This window comes from Trachurus japonicus, chromosome 9 (genome assembly GCF_045865225.1).
Source record: "Trachurus japonicus isolate A0001 chromosome 9, Traja_1.0".
Classification (NCBI taxonomy): Eukaryota; Metazoa; Chordata; class Actinopteri; order Carangiformes; family Carangidae; genus Trachurus; species Trachurus japonicus.
In genome coordinates, this window is record NC_140915.1 from 9,531,846 (window position 1) to 9,559,161 (window position 27,316).

Consider the following 27,316-nt stretch of genomic DNA (forward strand, 5'->3'; position numbering starts at 1 on the left):
TCTTGGCGGCCAACATCATGGGCAACGGTTCGATGAAATCAAAGAGGTACAAACACGCCGACGGCTCCTCCAACGGCCGGGCCCACAAAGACCACCACGGCGGCAGCGTGAAGAACTGGTCCGTGGAGTCCCTGAGGGCCCGGGTGGAGGAGCTGGAGCGCGAGGGCAAGAGGAAGGACGAGGAGCTGAGCGCCAAGGAGCAGCAGGTCAAAGGTCTGCAGGAGCAGCTGGTCAAGCAGACCCGGGCGCTGGCCGAGCTCGGCGAGGAGATGCAGAACAAGTGCATCCAGCTCAGCAAACTGCAGGACGTGATGAGGAACCAGAGCTCGGCCCAGACCCAGGCCCAGGCCCAGGCCTCGGCCAGTCTGGCATCCAGGCCTCCGTCCATCAGAACCGGGGGGAAGGGCAGCCCCAACCTCAGCGTCCGCATCAAGGAAACCCTCAACAGACGGAAAGGCGCCAAGGCCGGGGTGTCGGCCGAGCCCACGTCCAGGACCTACGACTCCAGCGGCCTGCCCAAGTTCTCCTTCGAGAACGCCCGGGTACCGAAGGACGCGAGGTGAGATGTACTAGTGGTCTCTCTCTATCTTTCTCTCTCTCTGTCTTTCTCTTTCTTTCTGTTTCTTGTTTTTTTTTTTTTTTTAAGGAAGGTGCAAAACACAAGATGAGGGGAAAGGAAGCAGACAGCAGGTGGTGAAAGGTCCTTGATTCCCTCAGGCTGAGTCCATCTCTGTGGATCAGCTTTAAAAATGCAGCAGCAGCAGCAGCAGGAGGAGGAGGAGGAGGAGGAGGAGGAGGAGGAGTGGGTGGAAGGTGGGCAGCAAGATTTTAGTGTTGATGGTGATAAAAGATTTGTCACAGTGGTGGCCTGTCGTCATGGTATTATCATGGTTCATGAGGACCTCACTCTGCTGCGTCTCTATAAAGAAATGGTTTTCCCAGTTTGGTGTCCGTCAAACTGTGACCCAGATCTTGGGAGCAGATCTCTGCAGCCACATTCAACAAAAGACTGAACCCAGATCAGTGTTTATAGGTTTGGATAAAACCTCATACCTCATACATTTTGTCCAGAAGATACAGAGAGAAAGGAGCCGGAGTAAAACACTTGAATCTGAGTGTGTTTCCAGTTAAACCGGAGCTCCACCTCCACCCTCACCCTCCACCATCAAATGAAATTTAATTTCTCCTGCATTTTCATTGATTTGTGCTTCCACCTCTGTGTCACTGTGAAGCCCCACCCCTCCAGCAAGTATACACTATATCAAATTAAGGGAGTAAGTTGATCTCAAAATGCTGCATCATGGGAGCGTTAAGGCCCCAAACCTCGTTAAAAAGGGACAGAGAAGAAATAAAAAGGACATTTAGTATCATTTATATTAAGATGGAATTCACAATAATGACAGTAACAACAAACTGAGGAAGCGAATAGTTCACTTGCATCAGGAGATGGTAAATAATAAGTGTGTGTGTGTGTAGGACGCCCCCTGGTGGCTGCGAGCAGGTACTGACACTTCACTGATCTGCTTGATGTTGATGATGGGCTGTCTGGTCTCATCTCACTCACTGCGCTGCTAAACAGATGTTGGTTTTATTCCCTTGCTGTTTATTTTTGTGTTTGAATCTCAGTTTATTGCATATTTAAATAAAATAAAATAAAAGTACGGCAGGGAAGATATTTTTCACATTTAAAAAGAGGGGAATTAGGTTAATGACAATGGGATATTTGATATTTAGTCAGTATACATGTTATTTATGTTGATTATTTTATTAGTCACATGACGGTTATGAGGGTATAAAACAATGAACAACTACAAACAATAAAAACAAGAAAGCTGAAATATATTTGGACAATAAAGGGTTGTATAATGGGTGACACATTTCCAACCTAAGTCACATCAGCTTTCTAGTTAATTAAAAAGAAGGAGAGGCGGTGTCATATTAATCTAAATCTAATCTTTCAACACATTCAGAAAAAGTTCTGAGGTCATGTTTTTGTAAAGTTGACACATATTATACACAGTAGCTATAAGTGACTTAAATAACAGAGCATTGATAAGATTTAAAAATCAATAAAAACTATTTTGAATCAATTTAAGTCATAACAATTACATTAAACCAGGAGCTACGAATGCAAAACATGGTATCTGATTTTCCAGTGATGTGTTCAATGACAGCTGATCTCAGTTCACCTGAGACGACCTAAAGGCCCTGAACGCTTCATATGTGTTTGAGCCTAAGTTTTAAAATCAAATGAAACCAGTCATATCAGTGCTGTTTACTTTAGGTGACAGACAAAACCTAAAATGTGGATCAGTAATGACCAACAGATAAAAAAAAATAAAAAAAACACCTCTTGACTTTACCTTGGCTGCTCTGCAGGCCGGTCGACACACATGCCACCCACATCCTCTCCTCTGATGTGGCATCGAGCCTTTTATTTTCTCCCCCTGCAGCTTCAATGAGAACAAACACAAAAACGAGCTCAGAGCCAAATTCATCAGTCGTGTTTTCACATTTGTTTTCTGTTCTGGCGACGTGACAGCAGGGAGTGAGGAGAGATTCATTAGGGATCAGATCCAGTTTGAATGTGCGACCTCACGTCACGTGACGAGACCAGCTCGTGTCTGACGAGAAACAACAACAACAGCAGCAGCAGCAGCGGCAACGACGACACAGAGAAAGAGAATTATCTAATGAGAGCAGGAAGTCGTGTTGTATTTTTCCGACATGAAAGCCAAATTGTTCCTCTGGTGCCGCTGCAGTGAATAAAATGTGAGCGTGCCGAGTCTCCGTCTCTCAATCTAATCCTCATGGTTAAAACATGTGTCGCTAATAAGCACCGGGCTGGATTATATAACCCAGGCCGATGGAGATGAGGCATTCAGGGACCCTCTCATGCAGGCTGGGCCTTTGAAGAAGAAAAAAGAAAGAAAGAAGAAGGAGAAGACTCAAAGTGTTCAGCTGCAGATGGAGTAATGACACAGCTACAGGTGGGAGGAGAGGAAGATGAAGAGCTGCTTGTCATCTGCTCTGGTGTTTTTATAAAGCCCAGAGTGATAATTTACTGCGCACGATAAGGTGGATAAACAGACCACCCACCACCTGCGCCGCCCGCCCCCGTGATCTACAGTCTGCGTTCAGCCGGGGCTCTTAACCCTCACTGCTTTACTGCTCCCCGAAGCAAGTGATGTCTTCTTCCTCGTCTTCTTACAGGCCTCTCACCGCAGCTGTTAAAATGCACAGCGCTCAACTCTGACAGCTCATGATTATTTTATGTTTTTTAACATTTAAAAAAAAAAAAAAAAAAAACTTGATTTATCATTGAAGGGGAAACCAGAGGCTGTGAACGAACGGGCATCGTTTGTGTGAGAAATGTGGATGTGGGCGTCGCAGTGGCTCAGGAATCGAACCACAGAGAAAGAATTTAACAGCGTCACAGTTGTTTGTTGAGAGGAAACTCAGTCTTAAGTCTTAAAGGCTGGATTCAAAGACAATCTGACTTCTTTTTCTATAGGTTCTTGAAGATGTTTCACCTCTAAACACTTGTTGTGGGTATATTTAACCTCCAGAGAACCATTGACCCACCAGAGAAGGAGCTCCAGACTGTGTTTTAGGTGATGATCACTGTCGTAAGCCGCCGCTTATTCTGTTGCAATGATGGTCATTCCAGATGAACAAAGATGGTCTCTGAAACATCTGTCATCTCTGTCCACAACATGAACATCTGCATCCTCAGACGAGCGTCCCATCTGCTTTAGACGTAGCCTAGATGTTCAGAAAAACCCAGCACCAGAGGGTTTAGAAATGAAGAACCGATTGAAGGTGGAACATCTTCAAGAACCTAAAAGAAATCCAGTTGCCTTTGATTCAAACTCTAAAAACTTTTATGATTTGAGCAGCTACACAGACAGAAACAGACAGCAGCAGCTCCAATCCAAACATCCAACAAGTCAACATCAACTAGTTCCAGAAGTAAAAAGTAAAAACGTAGGAAGAGTGAAACACTCCTCACAGCTTTGAGGATGTTTATATTTTCAGATGGTTGATGCAGGAAAGAAGGAAGGAAAAGGAAAGTAAACTAATTAAATGTTATTTATAAATCGTCTTTCTAAACTAAAGTGAAAAAGTGCTTTACAGGATAAGCAATAAAACAGTGTGTCGTCTGCATAGAAATGTAAGAAATTAACTGGAACTGATTGATTAGTGACTGGGGGTGAAGCATAGAGTAGAAAAGAATAGGCACTTCCTGTTTCCCTTTGTGATGTCATATGAGTTCATCCACTGCACTTATACTGAACATTTTCTTATCGACCACATAAAGAGCTTCACTTTTACAAACCACATTGAGGAGCACTCACACAGCACTTTCTCAATCTCTCTCACGCTCTGAGGTTCAATATCCTGCACAGAGACGCTTTGACATGATGTGGACCGGAGGAAGCGGGAATCAAACCCTCTTTTTTATTTCAAATTTCAAACACCTGACTGGTTGTGCTCTGTGTCGTCGACAGCGTGAAGAAGCTGCTGACGGACGCCCTGAACAAGAACCAGTACCTGAAGAGGCTGGAGCTGCAGCAGATCAAAGACATGGTGGAGTGCATGTACGAGTGCACCTACCAGCAGGGGGAGTTCGTCATCAAGCAGGGGGAGCCGGGCAACCACCTGTTCGTTCTGGCAGGTAGGGGTCTCATCATCATCACACTGCAAAAACCCAAAATCTTTCCAAGAATATTTGTCTTATTTCTTGTCAAAATGTCTCATTTCTAGTCAAAACTAATCTCTTTCCACTTAAAATAAGACTCATCACCTAAAAATTAACTTGTTTTTAGATCATTTTCACTTGTTTCAAACACATTTTTATTTGAAATAAGTAGAAAAATCTGCCAGTGGAAGCAGTTTTTTGAGCTTGTAATAAGAAAGAAAAACTTGCTCCACTATCAGATTTTTCTACTTAATTAAAGAGAAAATCTGCTTGAAAAAAGTTTTTTTTAAAAGTGCCTAAAAATAAAGCTACTTTTTAAGTATAATGAGATTTGTTTTGATTAGAAATTACATTTTTGACTAGAAATAAGACAACTATTTCGACGATTTTGAGTTTTTGCAGTGCATCATCATCGTCATGACTAACTGTGGTTAAACATCACATGACACTTACTGTCCAATGAGAAGCTAGAGGAACATGTGACGGTGTCGACAGGTGTTTTCATCAGTGGGTGGAGTCTTGTTTGGGCTGCTGACTCCTTATTGGCTTAAAGAAGCACATGATGTGGAAGTGATGGGAATTGATAAGAGCACATTTTACATTTTAGGTATTCTATCTGTTGATTTTATCCAATTTTGATCCATTGATCCTTTATCAGTAGTGTTCAAACTGAAACTGCTAATGCATTCGTTCATTCACTGTGGAAAAAAGTGATTATTTTCAAGAGGTTAATTTGTTGTTTTAATTATTTACCACAGCTTCATATTTTGACCCAGTCAGACCATTAAAGGTCCAGTGTGTAAAATGGGGAGGGAACCGTGACATCTAGCGTTCAGAAACTAGATTGCAGCGCTCGCTCATACTCACCCCTTCCGTCTGCAAAGTGACGGTGGCCTCTGAGGACCAAAAAACTTGGCTCCATTAGCTCCGTTAGCTTCGTTAGCGGCTACAGCCAAACTGGAGCAGTCCGTTTATTAAACAAAATGAGCGACGCTACAAATAACCTATGTACTGCGTACGTATGTCTCTGTTGTTAATGTTTATCGATACTTTAGAGTCTAATTTTTCCAATCTTGAGTCATGTAGCCTGAACATAATGTCACGCGCGTCTTTTTCCAGTCATGGAAACTTGTCACCCTGTCAGCTGTGTGGCGAGTGAAAACAAACGTGTGTACAACTGAAAAATGAAACTATGTATCATTTTTCAGTTGTTCCTCCCTCCCCGCCCCCGACAACACACAGGGATTTTTGGCTGCCGTATTCAAAGATGACAATGCAACATGGCAGCTTCGGTTGGGTGCACCGCCACCTGTCTTTGTAAACAACTCATTCTAAGCTACGAGAAAGCTCTCATTTGTACGCAATTGTGATTAGACTTCCATAAATAAGTTTTTATGAAAGCAATATATGATTTTTGCTAATAAAAAGCCAAATAAGTTACTGTGGTATATTGATGTGTTGATAATAATTCTCAACATTTAAGCAAAGAATATCAGGTGGATAATACACTACATTACACACTGTACCTTTAAAACCAGTCACCTGTTTGCAGATAGTGGTGTATATTTCAGCAGGAATTGCCTTTATTCCATCATTATTGCATCATTATTATGTCTCAGAATCATAGTAAAGCTGTGAAACCTGCAGGTGTGTTTCTGCTGAGTCATGCAGCTGTTTGCAGGTGTTTTTATTTCTGTCTGTCTCCACCTGCTGCTGACACCATGAAAATCACAACCAGTCTGTCGTCTCTGTCTTCACTGACCCGACAGATGCCGCAGTGTTAATTAGCTCCTGTCCGCAGCACGTGTCCTTCTCCGGTCTCCTGTGTCTCTTCACTGTCTGTGTCCTAAATGTGGGTTCATAACAAACTATTGATCGTCCTTGTTTCATATTTACAGACGGGAAGCTGGACGTGTTTCAGCACAACAAACTGCTCACATCGATCACGGTGTGGACCACGTTTGGGGAATTGGCCATCCTGTACAACTGCACCCGGACGGCTTCGGTGCGAGGTAAAGACTCGACAGACCTGAGCTATACGCCACCACAGATCTCAGGGAAACATCATAAATATCATAAGACAAATAATCCAAATTAGGACTGTGACACACCTATTCAACTGCGTATTAAGGCAAATATCTAACAGACCAATCACATGATGGCAAACCATTGCATTTAGTCATGTAGACATGGTGCAGACGATTTGCTGAAATTCAAACCCGAGCATCAGAACAGGGAAGAAAAAGGGTCTGCTGATCTCACAACCATCTCTAGAGTTGTACAGTGTCCAGAAAAAGAGAAAATAAACATCCATGTTGATGCCAGAGGTCAGAGGAGAATGGTCAGACTGGTTCAAGGTGACAGAAAGGCAACAGTAACTCAAATGACCACACCAGGCGCCACTCCTGTTGCCAACAAGAGGAAATGGGGGCGACAATTCAAACCAAGATTGGAAAAAAAGTTGCTAGGGAAATTCCCACCGTGGATGTGCAGTGGACAAATCTGCAACAACTGTATTTCCAACAATGTTTTGAGTCCAAGCCACTGTTCAGAAGTCCAGAGTGAGTGTATGTCCGTTTAATAACACAAAACAAATCTCTAGCGAGTGGAGAAACACTTTGGTAAGAACCTTAGATGTGTTAAGACGTCTGCCTGGAAAATATGATCCAAGATGGCTCCCAGAAAATGGACGACTGTGCAGATAAGAAACCAACGATCAAGGAAGGATCTGAACACAGTTGTGTCAGTAATACCACTCCAACTTTAAATAGACGTGTTTACCTACCACTGTTTATCGTAGCAAGACATGAAGAGGAAGTAAAAACTGCAGCTGTGTTTGTTGGAGGGAAGCCAGTGAGGGATTCTCGTCCTTGTTGCTTCGTTAGCGACTTTTAACTGGTGAGAAAATGGAGGTAAAAAAAGTAAAAACATAATTTCATTTGACCACAGGAAAAATTAGAATAAGAAGTCATGTTTACCGGTATGCAGATATCGAAGGTTACTAAGATATTGAGCTGAAAAGATGCTAAAGTTGTCACGTTTTGTTACATTAGATTACTGACCTTTGTGCCCAGCGCTGTGTGTTTCCCATCCTGTTGAAGACCCTTCAACATCACATCTTCTCTGTAATCCGACACCTCTGAGCTCCATGACTTCCTAAAGCTCAGGATTCGCCCGATAATGACAGCGGGACAATCAGATGCACCATTAGAGCGAAGTAAACAAGCTTGTGTGGGTGTGTGTGTGTGTGTGGGTGTGTTGACAAAGGCTTTGCGTGATATCCACAGCTTTGCATTCTGATTGGTTTTCACCTCTGTAGAGTGAATACCATGAACTGTGAGAGTGCTCTTTGTCTAGGTTTGTATATTTAACCAAGTAGCTGACTGGCTGCTGAGCCCTCGGGGTGACCTCAATAATATTAAGGGTGAACTGGAAACACCTTGACAGTTTGACATGTCTCTCCTGGTGAACACTCCTTCATAGTTTATCTGCTAATCAGGTCATGGGTCAGTAGGTCAATCTGAAACTATGTCCCACTGTCTGTGATGAATGTTTTGTTGTTGTGTTTTTTTTACAGCGGTGAACAAAGTGCGGACATGGGCTTTGGACCGGGAGGTGTTTCAGAACATCATGAGGAGGACGGCCGAGACGCGACACGAACAGTACCGCAACTTCCTGCGCAGGTTAGCATCACGATGAGCTAGCAGTGGATGACGTGTGCTGTAGCTTTATCTGCATATGAGGACTTCAGGGAACATCTGTAAATTGTAGCATCTGCCAAAAGTTTATTTGAGAATGACACTTTTTGACGTTCAGAAGTTAGTTACAAGTAACCAGATCTACCGTTAGTCTGCATATGAGATGTTTGTGGGACATCTGTAAATTGTAGCTTCTGCCAAAAGTCTACATATGAGAATGAGACTTTTAAGGGGCATCTGTAAATTGTAAAAAGTTAACTGATAGTTTAGATGTGAGATGTTTTAGTAAGCTGACAAATTTTAGGATCTACCAATAGTCTGCATGTGAGACATTTACAGTACATCTGTAAATTGGAGTATCAACCTTAAATCTGCATATGAGACATTTAGGGGGCATCTGTAAATTGTAGTGCTTACTGACAGTTTCAATTTGAGATGTTTTAGTCAGCTGCAAATTTTCGGATCTACCAGTAGTCTGCACGTGAAACATTTAAAGTACATCTGTAAATTGTAGTGTATAAAATCTGGATATGAGACATTCGTGGGACATCTGATTGTATTAATTGTATTATTAGTGTGAATGCTGAAAGCAAAGGCATTCATCTCATACTACAAGTTATGTTTCAGCTTTAGCAAAAGCCTTTTTCAACATTGCTTTAGCAGTTTCTTAAGCTAATTTAGCTTTGATTCAACAATTTCTTCAGCTCATTCAGCATTGCTTTTGCACATTCAGCATTAATTCAGCAATAGCGTTCAGCTCCTTTCAGCATTCACACGCATTTCCTGCTGGAAATACTTTTCTTTTTCTAGTTTACCAAGATCTGCATGAGACATTTAGGGGACACCTGTGAATTATAGCATCTATTCATTCTCTGCATATGAGACGTTTGGATGATATCTGTAAATTGCAGCACCTACCGATAATCCACATGTGCGACATTAAGGGGGAAATCTGTAAAATGTGGTGCAAATCAAAGTAGCCTATAAAAAAAAAGAAAAGTTGGTGATTGTATAATTCTGACTTCACGAACAATTTGATCAACTACACTGTTTATAAAAGTGCTGCATTAACCTGACGTCTTTGACACGTTGAATGTAGATGTGCTGAAAATGTCCCTGGCATGGTGTGACTGTTTGCAGATACAGAACTGAATGTTTGCTCATGTGTGTTTTGTCTTTCCTGTCAGCGTTTCACTCCTGGCTAATCTACCAGAGGACAAGCTAAGCAAAATAGTGGACTGCCTGGAGGTGGTAAGTCATTCTGTCAAACTCTGTGTAACTCCACTGGCGGGACAATTTGACTTTTTCGTTGTGCTCGTTGCTGCCTCGGCGTTGCACAACCCTTCTGGCAGCTCGTGGGAGCCCCGGCCGTTGCAGATAGCTGCTGTCAAAATATCATTACCATTTGGCCATATACCATTACTGCGTGTCAGCATATTCGCTCTGCCTCCAGTTGGCGAGACCTCGCAAATTAACTTGTTGATGAACAGAGCCGATGTTATTCCTGTCATCGCCGGCCGCTGTATATTGTTACCATAATTATTTGACCAAGGCCCCAGAAGGTGTTTATTCAAATGGGGGACGAGTGATTTCTAAAAGATGTGCCAGTGACAGGCTTTTGGTCTGAGAACACACAAGTGCGGAAAAGTGTGTGTGTGTGTGTGTGTGTGTGTGCTGAGACGTGCAGCAGAGCAGCTTCCTCCGTCTCTCCGCCACGAGCATTGTATTTCAACAGCGAATGAGAAAAAACGGCTTTGGGGTCAGAAACAGCTTTTCTCAGCGTCTTTTCACAACGAAAAAACCTGAAGGTCGTTCGCTCGTCCCCGCTGCTTCACACTCCTCGCTCACTCCTCACACACAGTCAGTCATCGTCGTTGGTGATGGAGCCGAGTCTTGGGGAGGGAGGGGCTGTCGGGGAGTGGAAAGGAGGGGGGAGCGGGGCTGTAACCTAATAGTGGTGCAGATGTTCATGGAGAACCAGCCAGATAATATTGAAGCTTCTTGTCAAACAGTGGGAGAATGGAATTTAGTGTGTTTTGCTTGTGTGTGTGTGAGAGAGAGAGACTTTCTGTGACAGGTTTTGGGTCTGATTAGTGCAGACTGGATATTGAATTGAAGCGATTCATTGGAGAAATGAGACGAGTCCTGTTGAAAGTGAAAACGTAAAATAGAGAAATAAGAATCAACTCAGTCACTGATGATCCTACGATGCATCCGAACACAACACGTAGAAGTTGGCTCATTTGAACAACAAAGATTTTTCCCCTCTCTGTTTTCAATAACAGCATCGTACACACCAGATCGTATTTATCTACACAACGTGGAGCTCTGTCTATCTATGAGATCTCACAGTAAATGAAGGTCACACACCTGACGTCAAAGCATTTTCTGTTGCATACTGTGATGTGACGTTCAGGAACCTAACCTAAACTCAGAGTTTTCTCAAATCTCTGAGTTTTTAGAAATAATCGTCTTCAATCTTGAGTTTTCATGTGGGTGGAAAGTGAAAAAACATTAAAAGAAATCTTACTAACTATAGATTCTATATTCTAAACAGACTTTGACTCCACCTGAGGTCACTGTTTTCACACAGACCTCTGATTTTAGAGGCTGAAAGAAGAACTATGCAAGATATTTACCTTAATTAAACAGCTTTGGAGTAATCGTGATGGTTAAATAAATGACTTGTTACTTGTAACGAGGGAGAATGGAGGCTCTCGTGGCACCAAACGCATCCCATAGCCCGTAATCTCTTGTTTATGACAGATAAGACTACTGTGAGCTACTACACTAATATGAATTTCCCTCCTCGGGATGAATAAAGTATTCTCTACTCTACTCTACATGGTAACATGGTAGATGATAAATAACGTTATCCACCGCTCCATGGATTGATTTCTCATTGGCGTTGTTAAAAATAAATGCACATGGCTGGGAAGAGGGTTAGCAAACAAAGACCGGACTTGCATAGTTCCCCTTAAAAAAAAAACATTGGTTAAATTTGGCAATGATGTCACCAGGGTAAAAGAAAGTTCTCCAAATTCACAAAATACAAAACACAAAAATCAAAGAATGATTTAGCTGCATGTGTCACGTGTTCTCCTTCTTAAATTGTGAACACACGGCTGCTATAGGTTGGATTGCTGCACACCATTAGATTTATTTGCCAGATCAGTGGATCTGATTGGTCGGTCCATTTATTCTTTCTTGTTATATTTTTGCTGGTGAAGTTGAGAGCTCGAGGTCAGAACGACTGTGAAACCTCTAGGAAAACGTCTTGATGGTCCTGATGTGTAGTTCACTGCTGACGGTGACAGATGGGACACTGTCAGTCACTCAGTCAGTCCGTCAACTTTTTGTGTCCCCGGAAAGTTGTTTTCTGACTTTGTACCATGCGGACTGAGCCCTCAGGGCCATCGTAACCAAACTGCAACTGACACATTTGACCCCAGTTTGACTCTTTTACGTGTGCTGGTGTCAAAACTGATATTTAACAGTTCCTCGAAGGCGGCACGATGCTTTCAAGGGGAGCTGTTGGTCGTCTTAAAAATAGGTCGAGCTCTTCCTGTGTTTCCTCCACTTAGATGTGCAGATTGAGGATGAGCTGTGACTGCTCCACTGACTGTCACTGACAATCATGCGTGAGCTTAGAATTATATGGTTCTATCTGTGTTTTTTGCATAATATCATCCATTAGTGGTCTGTTAATGCCTGTGTGGTGTTATTTTTAAATTTTCAACATTTTTTGATTAGTTATTCATAAAATACAAAGGTTCCAAGTTGGAACTTTGATGCTCAATATCTCGGAACTACCCTAAACAGAGATAGAACCTTATGGGACGACACAGACACGGATCAAACCAAACCAAAGCAGAGGAAGGTGACGGTGCAGAAGAGACGAGGTGGAGGGGTGGGGGAGGTTTCAGTTCAACCCCTGTCGCTCTCCTCCAACGGCCACTGCATCATCCCGACAGGCTTTATAAACAAAACCCTGGCTCGTCGTCTCCGGGCGTCAAACCGGACGTAAACAGGCTCGGACGCTCGAGGAAAACGCCACTTGTGTCGAGAGTTTGGACAGTAAACAGCCAGGGACACGTGTTTACGCCACTTTGGTTGCCCTGATTTGTTTGTTCACTTCTCACCGCGGTCATCTCCAGTCGAATGGATCAGAGCCATGATTGGTTGTCTCAGCTGGGAGGAGGAGGAGGAGGTGGAGGACGGGGGGGATGTAGAGTAGGTTTTGGCGTCCGTCCCAGAGAACGGACGGCCGTTATCATCCTGGTCACCTTCGTTCTGTCTCACCTCACCTAAAAGCTTTAGAATGGAAGGTGATCTGGCAGCTCGCTGACTCAGCTTCAGAGAGAGGAACACACTGTTCACCTCAGTGTTTAATTCATCCACGTCGTTCAGCTTTATGAAGCTCATAAAACTGAACCAAACACCGACTCACAGTCAAATCTTTACTCTGCAGCAACTGGAGTGTGTTTTCTGATTCTAACCAGAAACAGTAAAGGTTTATTTCTGATCACTTCCTGTCTCTGTGTTTCTCCGCCCCCTTCAGGTAAAGCTCAGTTACTCAGAATTTATGCTTTAAAGGGATATTTTTGGCAAATTGGCCCATTGCCATAATCCCTATAGTCATAGCAGTAGGTTCGTTACCTTTAATTGTCGGTGCAAGATATTTTCAGAACGGCGGAGCAGAGCCGTGAGCTGCTCAGAGCTACGCTACGGAGGCTCATGGGATTTCTTGGTTTCCCTCATCAAACTCATCAAATACACAATCCAACAACTCCACAACGCTCTGGTGGACAAGTTGTGACCTGCACATTCACCACGCTATGAGATAATAACACAACGTTACCAGACAGAGTTGTTTTAGAGGCAAATTCATGCAAAACCGCTGATGCGCGTTTCCGTCGGGGGCAGTTTTTCATCAAGCAGTCTCTGCATTTCCCTCTAAAACAACTCTGTCTGGTAAAGTTCCGTTATTATCTCATAGCGTGGTGAATGTGCAGGTCACAACTTGTCCACCAGAGCGTTTTGGAGTTGTTGGATTGTGTATTTGATGAGTTTGATGAGGGAAACCAAGAAATCCCATGAGCCTCCGTAGCGTAGCTCTGAGCAGCTCACGGCTCTGCTCCGCCGTTCTAAAAATAGCTTGCACCGACAATTAAAGGTAACAAACCTACAATGACTATAGGGATTATGGCAATGGGCCAAAAAAATCACAATGAAATAAATGTGTTCACTTTCAGGTAACCGTGGCAACAATGCTGAGGTCTACGGTGGCCCTGAGAGCTCAACAACAGCAAATGAACTTAAATGAACTAGTGCTGAAATGATAGAAGGAGATGTATACAGAGTAGACTGGAAACACCTTTGAAGCTAATGATACATAATTGACTTTATTGTATTGATTAGTTGATCACCTCTGCGAAAATCTGATTGATACATGTTTTTATTTATTTATATATATATATATATATATATTTTTTTTTTTACTGATGTGTGCTCAAGAAATTAGTTTGTATACATTTAGTTAATTTAACACACAGACCGTTGAGTGAACCGCAAACATTGACAAACTGAACGCGATCCTAACGACCCTCGTGACACACACCGAAAACACTGATAAACTATTGACGAATATTTTTAATGCGTCATTAACCCCACGACCCCCGAACGCCTCGTCCTGAGCGGCAGGTCGAGAGGCTCAAGTGAGGAGAGAGAACATCATCGACGGCTGAACTCCGGCTCTCCTCCCGCAGGGGCACCGGCTACCAGGAATTAGACCAACCCGGTCGATGGTTAAATCAATGTAATGGTTCAGCTCTGACTGCTGTCTCCCACCCAATGCCCACTAACACAGGGGTTCTCAACTGGTCTCACTCTGGGACCCACATTTTCCCGTGGTCATTAAGTCACGACCCACTTTTATAGAATTTAAACCAAGATTTAAAAAAAAAAAGCCTTTAAAAACTAATTTAGCTCTTTATTGAGCAAAGTGCATTTCAAAGCACATGAATGAAACTGAGGAGTTACCATGACAACTGCATGTAAGTGAATACAAATATATCAAACTGCACAAAATGGAGACCAACAAAATGATATATTTGACTTCTAATGCATCTCTGCATTCAGAGCATGTTCACAGAAGTGAATAAATATCAAACTGCACAAAATAAAGACCCACAAAACAAAACAAGGTATTTTCACTGCATTCAGGCCACATTAATAAGAAACTGATATCTTTGCATTCAGAGCAAATAATAAGAAACTGAGATGCTGAGATGCAACTGCATGTGCGCAAGTGTCGTGTGCCTTTCAAAATAAGTTATATTTCAAAATAAAAGACATATCCAACATCACATGCTCATTAAATATTTACTTTTTTTGACCAGCTGTCCGTGACCCATCCAGAACAGGTCCGCGACCCACTTTTGGGTCCCGACCCACCAGTTGAGAACCACTGCACTAACACACCCTCTCTCCCCCCTTTTCTCTCTCCCCCCTTGCAGGAATACTACGACAAGGGAGAGTACATCATCCGTGAGGGAGAGGAGGGCAGCACCTTCTTCATCATCGCGCAGGGGAAGGTGACGTAATGTGTCTTATACATAACAGACGACACAAACAAACAGCACGAACACTGTTTAGTTCACTTCATGATTCATTTTTCTACCTCCAGTCCTGAACCAAACACTGATCTGCCTCTCGAACCGACCACAGTGGAGAACTATTGAACAGTTTGTGCTGCTTGTTTGTGTCTTTTATTGTCTGAAGTGTTATTGACTGTCTGGTCGTCTCATCGTGTGACCTTCACAGTCTCTGCTGAACACAGATAAACTCATTTCTCTCAGGTTAGACTTCTTAATTAAAAAACAGATAATTGTGCAGTTGAGTGAATAAAAAGCCGCCGAGGAAAACAAGAGAAAATGAAAATGTGTTCGACCCAAGTCGGGCTGGGCTGAGCTGAGCTGTGGAGATTGCTGACGGTGTATTTTCAATCTCTGCAACAACAATGGCGCTCATTTGGGCCGGAGACACGAGCCGTAATCCTGTCTTTACCACGACAGAATAATAAATCCTCTACTTCCCTGGTCACACAATGCTGCACGATGTCTCTGCTGGACTAATGAGGACGCTGCTTGCAGAAAAAAAGTCCTGCAGGACTCGTTTTAGTGTGAATAAAGCTCTACACTGCAAAGACTGCAATATTGATCTCATGCATGAAAGCTATAATCAAAATAATAGATCAAAGACAATGACAATAACACTGCAAAAACTCAAAATCTTTCCAAGAATATTTGTCTTATTTCTTGTCAAAATGTCTCAATTTTAGTCAAAACGAATCTCTTTCCACTTAAAATAAGACTCATCACCTAAAACTTAACTTGTTTTTAGACAGTTTTCACTTGTTTCAAACTAATTTTCAATTGAAATAAGTAGAAAAATCTGCCAGTGAAAGCAAGTTTTTTGTGCTTGTAATAAGAAAGAAAAACTTGCTCCACTATCAGATTTTTCTAGTGGAAAATTTGCTTGAAAAAAGTAAAAAGTGTCTAAAAACAAGTTACTTTTTAATGTGATGAGTCTTATTTTAAGTATAATTAGATTTATTTGGACTAGAAATGACATTTTGACTAGAAATAAGAAAGGCAAAAAAGGAGACCACACACATCACCTTTTAAACCTTTTAGACCTTGTCTACTCTTTGTGACTAGAAATAAGACAAATATTCTTGGTAAGATTTTGAATTTTTGCAGTGAACAAACCAGTTTTGCCCAATGCTCCACCAAAACAACGAGAGTCTGGGAGGAGTGGGACGCCCCCAGACTCACATCCTCCACCCGTCTGTCTGATAAGTGAGCAACCTGACACCGGGGAGCGAGGGGAGATGGAGAAGGGGCCACAGCGTCCACTGGGGACTTTGAAAATGCCATTATGAGACAGCGGCTCCTCAGCGCTAAGCTAGCCCAACCAGAGAAGGACACATGCTGTTGGGTTGGGAGGGAGGGTGAGGCGGTGAAGGGGTGTGTGGGGGGGTTAATACAGGAAATGGCTCCACTGTGTTGCCCCCCCCCCTCTTCAACTAGCTCACTAGCCGACCTGGGAGGGGATAAACTCTGGAGAGCCACCAGGAAAAACAGGGGAAGTGAAGGTCACCAAGGTCAAACGGCAGACTTAGTTAAAACGCTCCATGGACGTTAAGGCTGTGATGTCACTGTGATGTCACTGTGTGGCCACGAGTGGGACGAGTGACCATGGCCACGATGGACCAGTGGTTTTTAACGCTTCACAAACTCATGACGCCACTACTGTTTTAACAACTGTTATCATGACTGAATATGGTTTGAGTATTATCAATTTCTGTGACTCATGTTTAAGTTACAAACAAAACACTGTTATTTTGGTTGAAACCAAAAATACAAATGAATGTAGTTTTATTTGATTTTTAAAAGAAAAACCAAAAATCGTGTGCTCAACACATTTTTATTTCCAAACTACGTAAACTAAAATAACATAAAAATCTATGTTTTTTCTAATTCATTTTTCAAAACAAAACAAACAAACTAAAAAAAAAAAGGATTTATAAAAAAAAAATGCTAAAACAAACAAAAATGGTTTGATTGGTTTTGGATAAACATTTTTATTCTGTTATGGTTTTGTAAATAGCGCATAATGTTCTTTGTGTTTTTGAATTACAAATGAATTCTGGATTTTCTGATGATACTTTAACCAAAACACATTGACTATTTGAACTGTAAAACCAGTTGAAAGCAGATGTGAAGCCAAAGCTGTGAAGAGGCTTTAAAACTCCAGATGTTGTGTGTTGTGCAGGTGAAGGTGACTCAGATGACTGAGGCCCACAAGGTGCCGCAGATCATCAACACGCTGCAGAAGGGAGAATACTTTGGAGAGAAAGCGCTCATAAGGTAAAAACTACTCATTTAACCGATGTGTGTTGTCACCTTGAGAATAAACAACAACGCAACAGCCACAGTTAAGTTTTATCAAGTAACTTTTGATATAAAATGTCTAAAAATGACTAAATCTTGTATTATAAATATTTAAAAACCTTAGTTGTGCACTCCTTTACTTTCTTGGCATTGTGTGTTCAATGCAAAAAATTGACATTCATCCAGTTTTGAGCCACATTGTGAACATAAATCCTAATCTTAAATACTTTCAATTATATATTTTAACGAGTTAAAGGATTTTGGATCTTAACTCATCAGAGGAAAAAGCCGAGTAACTATCAAACAGCTCAACTTCAAACATCCAAAGTTGTTGCTGAATCACTGATGTCTAAAGTGAAACCAGTTTCTATCTCCTGGTCTGATAATCCAGCTGCTGGTAAAAAAAAAAAACCCAAAAAACTCCTGTACATCTGGTCCATGAGTTATCAGATGTCGTACGGCATTGGTGAAACACTGACTTTATTTTGTGAAATAGCTTTTTCTGTGTTTATAATAATTATTATCACCTGGTCTGTTTGAGTTGGAAAGTTGGAGACCTCTGCTCCAGGTTAAACGCTCCTGGATGAATCCAAACTGGGAGAAGCTCCCATGATCCCACATGTTATGTGTTTATGTTGATTTGATTCGCTTTCATTTTATGTACAAAAATGTGTTTGTGATGTCCATCTATCTGTCTCTCAGTGATGATGTCAGGTCAGCGAACATCGTGGCTGAGGAGAACGGGGTGGAGTGCCTTGTCATCGACAGAGAGTGAGTATCCGGATGTTTCTTGATGCATACTTTTGTTCTGTAAATTATCATTTTAAAGTAAAACCTCTGGAGATGAAAGGTCCGGTGTGTCGTCCGATTACCCTGCGCTGTGATGAGAGAAACATCTACATTGTGCTGGTGTGATCTTCCTTGTTCTTTTATCTCAGTAGGATCAAAGTCGGGGGTTTGTGAAGTATATCACATCTGGCATTCCAGTGGCTCTATTGTTGACGTGCGGTTTTTGTTTTTCCAGGACATTTGATCAGACGGTGGGCACCTTCAATGAGCTGCAGAAGTACCTCCAAGGCTACGTGGCAACACTCGATCGTGACGACAAGAAGAGACATGCCAGGTGGGCGCGGCGCCAGAAGCTCAGGCCGGAGATCTGAACAGAGAGCTTTTATAGAAATGGATCAAATACTAAAACCTGTGTGGAGTGGTTCTGGAGAAGTGGTGCCGGCAGAATAAAGCGGATGAAACCCTAGTCAGGCAGATTTGATTCTTTTAATGATCCATCTATCAATGAACAAAGGCTGTTCATTCATTGATGTTTGTAGGTTTTATGAAAGAGGGAGAATATAAGTCGTGATAACAGAAACCAAACACACCTTTGCTTGGAGTTCCAGTCGTCTTTAATGTTTTCATCTCCATCCAGGCGGTCGGTGTCACGCCACCAGAGTCAGCCGCTGTCTCCTGACGTCCTCCAGCTGAAGGAGATGGTGTCGGTGTTCTCTCCGTCCAGACCCTTCGACCACCTGGAAGTCGTTGCTACACTCGGCGTCGGTGGCTTTGGACGTGTAGAACTGGTAAGACCTGAAAGATGAACCGACCGACAGATCAACTGACCGACCGACTGGGCAACCACCTACCTACCTACCTACCTACCTACCTACTTACCTACCTACTTAACTAGCTACCTATCTGACTAGTTAGTACCTATCTATGTCCCCAACAACCAGCCAACTACCAGCAAACCTACCTACCTCCCCAACCAGCTACCTACCTGCCTGCTTACCTACTTACCTACCAGCTAATGACCAACCTACTTACCTACCTGACATCCTACCGACCTACCGACCTACCTACCCAACCAGCTACCTACCTGCCAACCTACCTCTCCAACAGGGCCATTGTATAGGGGAGAAAGGTGATGATAATTCTAGGGGCCCAGCGCCCAGTAGGGCCCACAAAAATCCCAGTCTAATCTTTGTATGACTGAATTATTCTGCATAAGACCCTGACTGATACTCATAGTAATGCTGCATTAGCATCAAAACAAAGTAGGCTAAATAAGAAATGATAATACATATACGTAGTCTATGAAAAAAAGTGGAAAAGTCAGGGGGCAGGGGCCCACTTTAGTATACTTTCAGGGGGCCCAGAATTCCTAGGCCCTGCTCCCCAACCAGCTACCTACCTACCTCTACCCACCTACCTCCCAAACCGTTTACCTATCTGACATCCTATCGACCTACCAAACTACCTACCCAAGCAGCTTCCATTCTGCCAACCTAACAACCTACCTACGTACCCAACCAACCAGCTACCGACCGACCTACCCAACCCAACTAGCTACCTACCTGACTAGCTACCTACTTATCTCAGTTAATAACTTAAGGTATTAGCAACTTAGCCTAGCTTGCTTCACTGTTTAAGATAGCCAAGTTATTGGCTAGCCAGGTTGTTGTTTGCTAATTAAGCTAGTTAGTTCATCAGCAGGTCTCCCAATGATAATGTAGCCGTAAACAATGAAGTTAGTGAGAACAAATCATTGCCATCTAGAAAAAAATGTTTGTTTACAATTTTACTTTTTAATTTTACTAATTTTGACTACTCACACTGTTGGTGTTATTATTAGCCTGTATGCTAACACACATCTTGGTTTGTCAATACCATCTTAAAATTTTACAATATCATTCTACAAAGTCAAATAAGTTCTCTTTGGTGAGTAGTACGGCAATTCAGTTGTGTAAAACCTATTATGACCCCATAGGGAATTATGGGAAATTTGATCAGTTTTCCCATGTGATGTTACTTGAGTCAATTTGTTGTTTGAGGTTCAGACCTGAAGTGAGTTTACTGGACCTCATCTGTCTGCTGTAAACGCTTGTTATCTGGTGACCTCACTCTGTTGTTGCCGTCTGCAGGTGAAGGTGAAGGGCAAGGACATCACCTTTGCCCTGAAGGTCATCAAGAAGAAGCATGTGGTGGACAACAGACAGGAGGAGCACATCCACTCGGAGCGGAGGATCCTCGCCGAGGCGCGCTCGCCGTTTGTCGTCAAGTGCGTCGTCCCAGACACATTTCCATTTCTTATCCTCGGTGATGAAACCCTGCTCCATTAGTCTGAGAAACCAGCGCGGCGCTTATTAGTTTTTGATGAGATCACAGCGGAGGGCTCGAGCAGATTACATCTTCTCGGTAGGGGAGGGCGGCGGCGGGATATTGAGACGTCTGCTGTGAAAATCTAGTTACTTGTTCTGAAATATTGCAGCAGCAGCTTTTCTTTGCCTTTTGTGAGATTACTGATGATCCAATTTCACTGAATGCAGTGAACAGGCTCCGATATTAAAGCCATTCTTCAACATCTGAACCCCCCACCGACGTCCTCTTCATACACTCTCTCTGTGATTATTTCACCTTCTTTCCATGTGTTTTAACTATTATCTCTTCATATTTCTAATCTGCTCTCATGTTCACTGATCTAGGATCAGATGCAGGGTGCAGGGTGATATAATAGCTGCACATGCTCCTCAGTTGCTTTTAACAATTAATCACACCGCAAGTACCAATTAGTGACAAATTAGATCAAACATTAAGCTACAATTAGAGAAATTAGGCCTTTAAATGTTTGATTTTCCACTGCAGTAGATTACAATAATGATCCAGAGGAGTTTTTATTAACTTGTCACACTGAGAGGAAAACAATTATGGGGATACGGTCATAACTCAACTCAACTCAACTCAACTTTATTTATAAAGCCCTTTAAAACAACCACAGCTGAAACAAAGTGCTGTACATAATGCAACATATGGAAATAAAACAATTAGCAGAAAAATAAATATAAAATAATAATTGTTTATTGCTTTTAAAACAATTTAAAAGCAATAAAACAATTTACAATTTAAATAAGACAATTCAAATAAAAACCAATAAAAACAATAAATAAAACAGACCATAAAACGCTAAAACAGAGGTAGAGTCTCATGCTGAGTTGAAAGCCAAGGAATAAAAATGGGTTTTAAGACTCTGAAAATAAATTCAAAATTCTAGGTTGTATATTGTTTCAGATACTTTTTTTCTTTTTTAGAGAGCATGTAATATCCTTAAAATTGATTATTTCCTCTGGTCCCGCTGAAAATATTTTCATGTCTTCAAGATTTCCTATTTGCACTCAATGTGGCTCTAACATATATTTGACCTGAAAATTGCTAAACATGCAAATATTGACTAATAAAGAACATGCAGAGCAATAGAACATTGATTCCTTTCCATTGATACTTTTGCTTTGATACTTACTTCCTGCGTCTTCCTCTCTCTGCAGACTGTACCGGACGTTCAAGGACAACAAGTATGTGTACATGCTGCTGGAGGCCTGTCTGGGTGGAGAGATCTGGAGTCTGCTCAGAGACAGGTAGGAGACACAGAGCTCTGAAACATACATTTCGAAAAACAACAACATAATTTCATCAGTCGCGGTGTAATTGTGTTACCGGCTTGTTGCGTAAAGTGATGGTGTTAGTGTCAGTTACCGTCTAATGAGGGAGCAGCTCAGACTGAACCCTGTCTCGCATCGAGAGCTGGAAGTCTGGAAGTGGGTTCAGGTGCGTGCGTGTGATGAAGCCTCCCGGACGCTCTCGGAGCTGCTGACCTTTTCCCTGTCGGCAGAAACACTTGACGTTCTGTCTCGTCTGCAGGGGAAGCTTCGATGAGCCCACTGCCAAATTCTGTGTCGGTTGCGTCACGGAGGCTTTCGACTACCTCCATCGCAAAGGCGTCCTTTACAGAGACCTGAAGCCCGAGAACCTCATGCTGGACACCGAGGGGTACATCAAACTGGTGAGTGTGTTGTTGTTAGTCATTGAAAGTATCTCGAAGACATGGAACAACTGACACAACAAGTTCCAGGACAATGAACAGCGCCATGTTGGATTTACCAGCTGAGAACCTGCCCACTGGCCTCGAAGCAGCTGTCCACGGAGCCGCTCGGACCTGTCACTCAATGTTTTCGCGCCCTAATTGGCGAGAATTTTAAACCTAATCATAGTAAAACGGTAGAGTTTAAAAAAAATTCACCCCCCTCAGAGTGTGTGCGGGGGTAGAAACTATCGGTAGAGACCAAAAAAAAAAAATGTACCAGGCTGTAAATATGTTTTTTTAAGCTGTAAAGTCGGCTATTTTAACATGGGGCTCAATTGGAGTTGCTCCCTTCTGGAGCCAGCCCCCAGAGGCCGCCGGGGTACTTCAGCTTTTTGAACACGGAAGTGGTCTTCACTTGTAGAACCCACAACTCCCCCCTTGGTATGAACATGGAAATACCAGAACCTGCTGTTCCTCTAATGACCACTAGAGTCTGGCTCCAACAGTGAGTCCGTCCCCAGGCGCTGCCAAGACGACATCGTTCCTCAGTGAACTTATCAGTTCTTCTTCCCAGGTTGACTTTGGGTTTGCCAAGAAGATCAGATGTGGCCAAAAGACCTGGACCTTCTGTGGGACCCCGGAGTACGTGGCCCCAGAGATCATCCTCAACAAAGGCCACAACTTCAGTGTGGACTTCTGGTCTCTGGGGATCCTGGTGTTCGAGCTCCTCACTGGCAGGTTTGTAGATCCAGTCCACAGCAAGACTTAAAAGTGTCAACCAAAACTTACCACGTAGACTGAGACATGACATATCTTTCCTATGTGCGTCCCACAGTCCTCCGTTCACAGGGAGTGACCAGATGATGACCTACACTCTGATCTTAAAAGGCATTGAGAAGATGGACTTCCCCAAGAAGATCACCAAGAGACCTGAGGACCTCATACGCAAACTCTGCAGGTACACAAGTTAGAAAACAAGTTAGATGTGACGATGTGATCCAGTCTGAAGTGCAACTGAGACCCTTACATGCAGCTAGATCTGCTCAAAGTTTGGACCATGCAGGAGTAGATTACCAAAGTCTCTTGAGTCACATACAGTAATTTGTTCATTTTGCGCTCTGCTGAACTTTACAGGCGAAATCCCTCGGAGCGACTGGGCAACCTGAAAAATGGAATAACTGACATCAAGAAGCACAGGTAAAGTATTCCTGGAACTGACTCACTGTGTTGCTGATCTCAGCGGGGAAAGATTAGCTGCACAAATTAGCACTAACTGGACATTATGAATGTGACCAGAGGTTTGTGACCTCAGCAATTAGATGATCACTGAGCACAGTGCACGCGAGCATGAGCATGAGGAATGCATTCAAAAAGACTTATTACATTATTGAATTTAATAATCAAACCATATCAGGATTATTGTCCTTCATGACGACAATTTGAAGGCTCAGATACAGATACCGATACAGATACATCCTTCCAGAGAAAAGGGTTGAGGGAAAATGTTCACAAAGTCACAATATCAAGGAAACCACCATTCTCACATCTTATCTTATCTTATCTTATCTTATCTTATCTTATCTTATATAAGACAGAGAGTCTTAGATTCCAAGACAGGGTGTCAAATATTTGAAGAATGGTTGAATAGTTCCCGATTGGTTTTGGAATAGTGCTTTTGCTTGATATGTCCATCCCTATTGAATATATACTGTATGTGTAGATATCTATGTTGTTTGAAGGTATGCATTTTTAAAACAGGAGTATTTGTGTACGTCTTTTAACTGTGATGTTTCTGTAGGTGGTTTAATGGTTTCAACTGGGAAGGACTGAAGGCCAGGACTCTACCATCTCCACTCAAAAGAGAGGTAAGTAGTACAGATATTTATCCAAAGGGTTTTCACCTCATCCAAAGTGAACATATGTGCCAAATTCAAAGGGACTGTGAGGTCACATTGAATTTGACCTTTGACATTCTACCATTAAAATCAAAATCAGTTCCCTGTCGGGTCCAAGTGGACATTTGTGGAACATCTGAAGAAGTTTCATTAAGGCATTATGGAGATATCATATCTAAGAAAACAATATCCCTGCAGCTCTGAGGCATTAAAATATATCTGTCCTGTGTGTATGTGAATTTAATCCATTAAAATACTTCGATAATATTTTTACAGTGAGATTTTTTGGTTTGTATCAGAGTTTGTCAGGAGTGTGCAGCAGCTCTACCTGCTCCCTAGACGAGAGGACAAAACATTTCTGTGCCCACAGATGCAGGAGTGAACCCCTGATTGTTGATTTCTAGTAGAAGATATGAACTTGACAAAAACTGTCACTGTGAGTTTAGGTGGTTTGACGTATCTCTATAAAAAATCTCTCAGCCCGTCCTACTATCTCCTCTCCCTCGACAGCTCCTGGGCCCGACGGATCACAGCTACTTCGACAGCTACCCTCCGGACGAGGACAGTCCTCCTGACGAGCTGTCTGGCTGGGACGTGGACTTCTGAGACCTTCTGCTCCATCTTGTCACCGTTTCTCCTTCCGATTTCACATCCTCAACACCAAAAAACAACTGAACGGGCAAAGCTGCAACCTGATGTCACCTCTGTGTGTGTGGCTGCAGTGGATAAACTCACCTGAATCGAACACAGCTATGGCACAGTGGTGGTGGGATGGGATGGGAAGCCAGTGAGGGATCAAGTCCATGTTGATGCTGCAGTTGGGACTCTGGATGATTTAAGAGGGGATGAGATAAACTCTGCATCGTAACAGACTCGACAATTATAACCTGCAAGAATTAATGAAAGAAAACAACAGTTTCAATTCCACATTTCATACACTTCAGATGACACAGATTTTTGACGCAAAACTATTTAATTCAGCTTTTTAATCACCTGGTCAGATTGAAGAGGAGACGTCAGTGAACAACTCCAGAATGATGGAGGGATCCCAATACAACTGGTGGTGAAGATAATAACTCCCATGATCCCACGCTGCTACACCATGTCACCAAGCTCGGTCTGCTGTTATTGTTTTGACTGACAGAGGCCTTGAGACAGAAGCAGACATACTGTGCAGTAAATTCGTGTCTCATCTCTCTAGTATTATATGTCTCTACATCCCTTAATGAATCTACGGAAGCCTGTGAATCTGTTTTTCTTTTTCATCTGGGTCCACACGATGGCTCCAGATGTGGTTTAGAGATGCTACTGCATTTACTCCCTCTGGTTTGTCGCAGTTTGTTTGAGGAGCTGAGGTGGTGGCGAGGAGGGCAAACACACGCTCGTCTAACCCTCGCCAAACATTCAAATGAATTTGTGCTAACAGTGTCGCTCTCCACACACACACACACACACACACACACACAGAGAAACACCTTTTCCACTTATGGAGTGTGAGCGTCTCGCGGTACGGTGCTTGACCTGAAGAAATATTTACCTTTGTGAAGCTGAGTCAACTCTGCGGTTCCCGGCTTCTTAAACAGAAAGTGAGTTTTCAGCTCGGGCTGCGGCGCTGAGGAGGAAGAGGAGCGGAGCAGCGAAGAGCAGAAAAACCCTCTGGGTTTACTACTGTATGAGGGGGTCAGGGTTTAAAAAAAGACATTTATTTTCCACTTTTAAACACTTGAGGTTTACAGGAAGTGGACGGTGCACCATGTGTCTATGTATATACTGTATACTGTAAAGCACAATCATGAAAAATACACAATTTATACAATCCAAGCTACGTGTTCCTTTCTGTAAACCTTCAAACTGGGTGAGTGAACTTTGTAAATATCACATATATATATATATGTATGTATATATACACTGACAGGTGAATGTGTGTGTACAGTATATGTACAGTGTGTCTGCAGTATGGAAGCACCTGAGTTTCCTGGATGAGCTGTGGCCTTAAGATAAAGACTGATTTCAGGATTTTGATGTGTTTAAAAATAAATAAATGTCAATTACACCGACTCTACTGCAACAGAGCGCCACAGGACCCGGACATTAGTCTTTAAATTTCAGCACATACGGTTCCCTCAACCCAAAGTTTGTGGGGTTTTTGTTTGGATGGCTGACGATCAAGACATTTTCACGCTTTATTCTGTGAATGAATTACAGTAATGTGCGCACAACTTTAAATCAAATTTGAAATTGAGAATCAGTTCAGGCGATGTTGAAGTCATTTGATGATGGTGTAGTTGGTGTAAAGGAACCTTGATGTGGTTCATCAGGGTTGATTATCCCACTGAATCAAATGTGTCATATATGATCTGATTTTCTGCAGTGATCCCAGAACTGCTGTAAAAATCCTGTTCACTTTTTGCTGAGGGAACCAGGGTGATCAATCAGTCAATCAATATAAACTTTATTGTCCCCGGAGGGAAATTTGCCTTGGACAGTCAATGCTAACGTCCAGGTCGGCCTACAACTAATACGACGTCGCTGCAGCATTCGTTGCTTCATTTGTGTGGGATTTTGACTGAACTGTACCTCAAAATAAAGTTTTACACAAACCTCATAACGTATTTAAACCTCGTGTATACGGATACTGAACATTGTCAGCTATATGGAAGGTATCAGTTGTAACAGAGAAACCAACCAAGTGTTGGATGGTGGGTCCAGGTGGTGGGGGGCGGAGCTTGGTGACTGCTTTGTTGTGACATCACAAAGTGACAGGAAGTCCTGACGGCTGGTTTTAAGGCTCAGTTTCTGAATACAGGCTGTGTGCATTTCTCTGTGGACTGAGGCTTTGATACATTCCCAGTATCTATATAGGACCTAAAGCTGCTTTATAATCACACTACACATGGGCATCTGCATTTATATTGTATGGAGCATCTACCTTTATACTATACAGGACCTTTAAAAGATGTTAAACTTTGGTAAAAATGCTGTAGTTGCTATTATTTTATGCACAGGCTTTAGGCTGTTTCACCACATACTACATTTATCCAGTGCAATCCTGCAAAAACCTGTACATTTATTTAAAAAATGTAAATATCTACTTTTTTGAGCACTAAGTAACCAAGATTAATGTAAATAGAGGTATGCATCTAAGTTTTGCTACTGAATTTTAGAAATATTGAACTTGTATGAAATGGATAATGGTTAACAAGAGAGACAAT

General features: G+C 42.4%; 1 protein-coding gene across 1 annotated transcript; it reads left to right on the forward strand.

Annotated features, from left to right (window-relative positions):
• Positions 1–26,121, forward strand: prkg2 (protein kinase cGMP-dependent 2). The gene is made up of 18 exons (XM_085785882.1): positions 1–559; positions 4,512–4,678; positions 6,601–6,714; positions 8,280–8,385; positions 9,588–9,651; positions 14,919–14,996; positions 17,239–17,333; positions 18,060–18,128; positions 18,382–18,480; positions 18,784–18,934; positions 20,276–20,412; positions 21,674–21,763; positions 22,047–22,188; positions 22,784–22,947; positions 23,045–23,167; positions 23,344–23,406; positions 24,008–24,074; positions 24,615–26,121. Exons 1-18 carry the CDS (start codon positions 18–20, stop codon positions 24,708–24,710), a joined length of 2,367 nt encoding a protein of 788 aa, XP_085642008.1. The 5' UTR covers positions 1–17; the 3' UTR covers positions 24,711–26,121.
• The last annotated feature ends 1,195 nt before the right edge of the window (positions 26,122–27,316 follow it).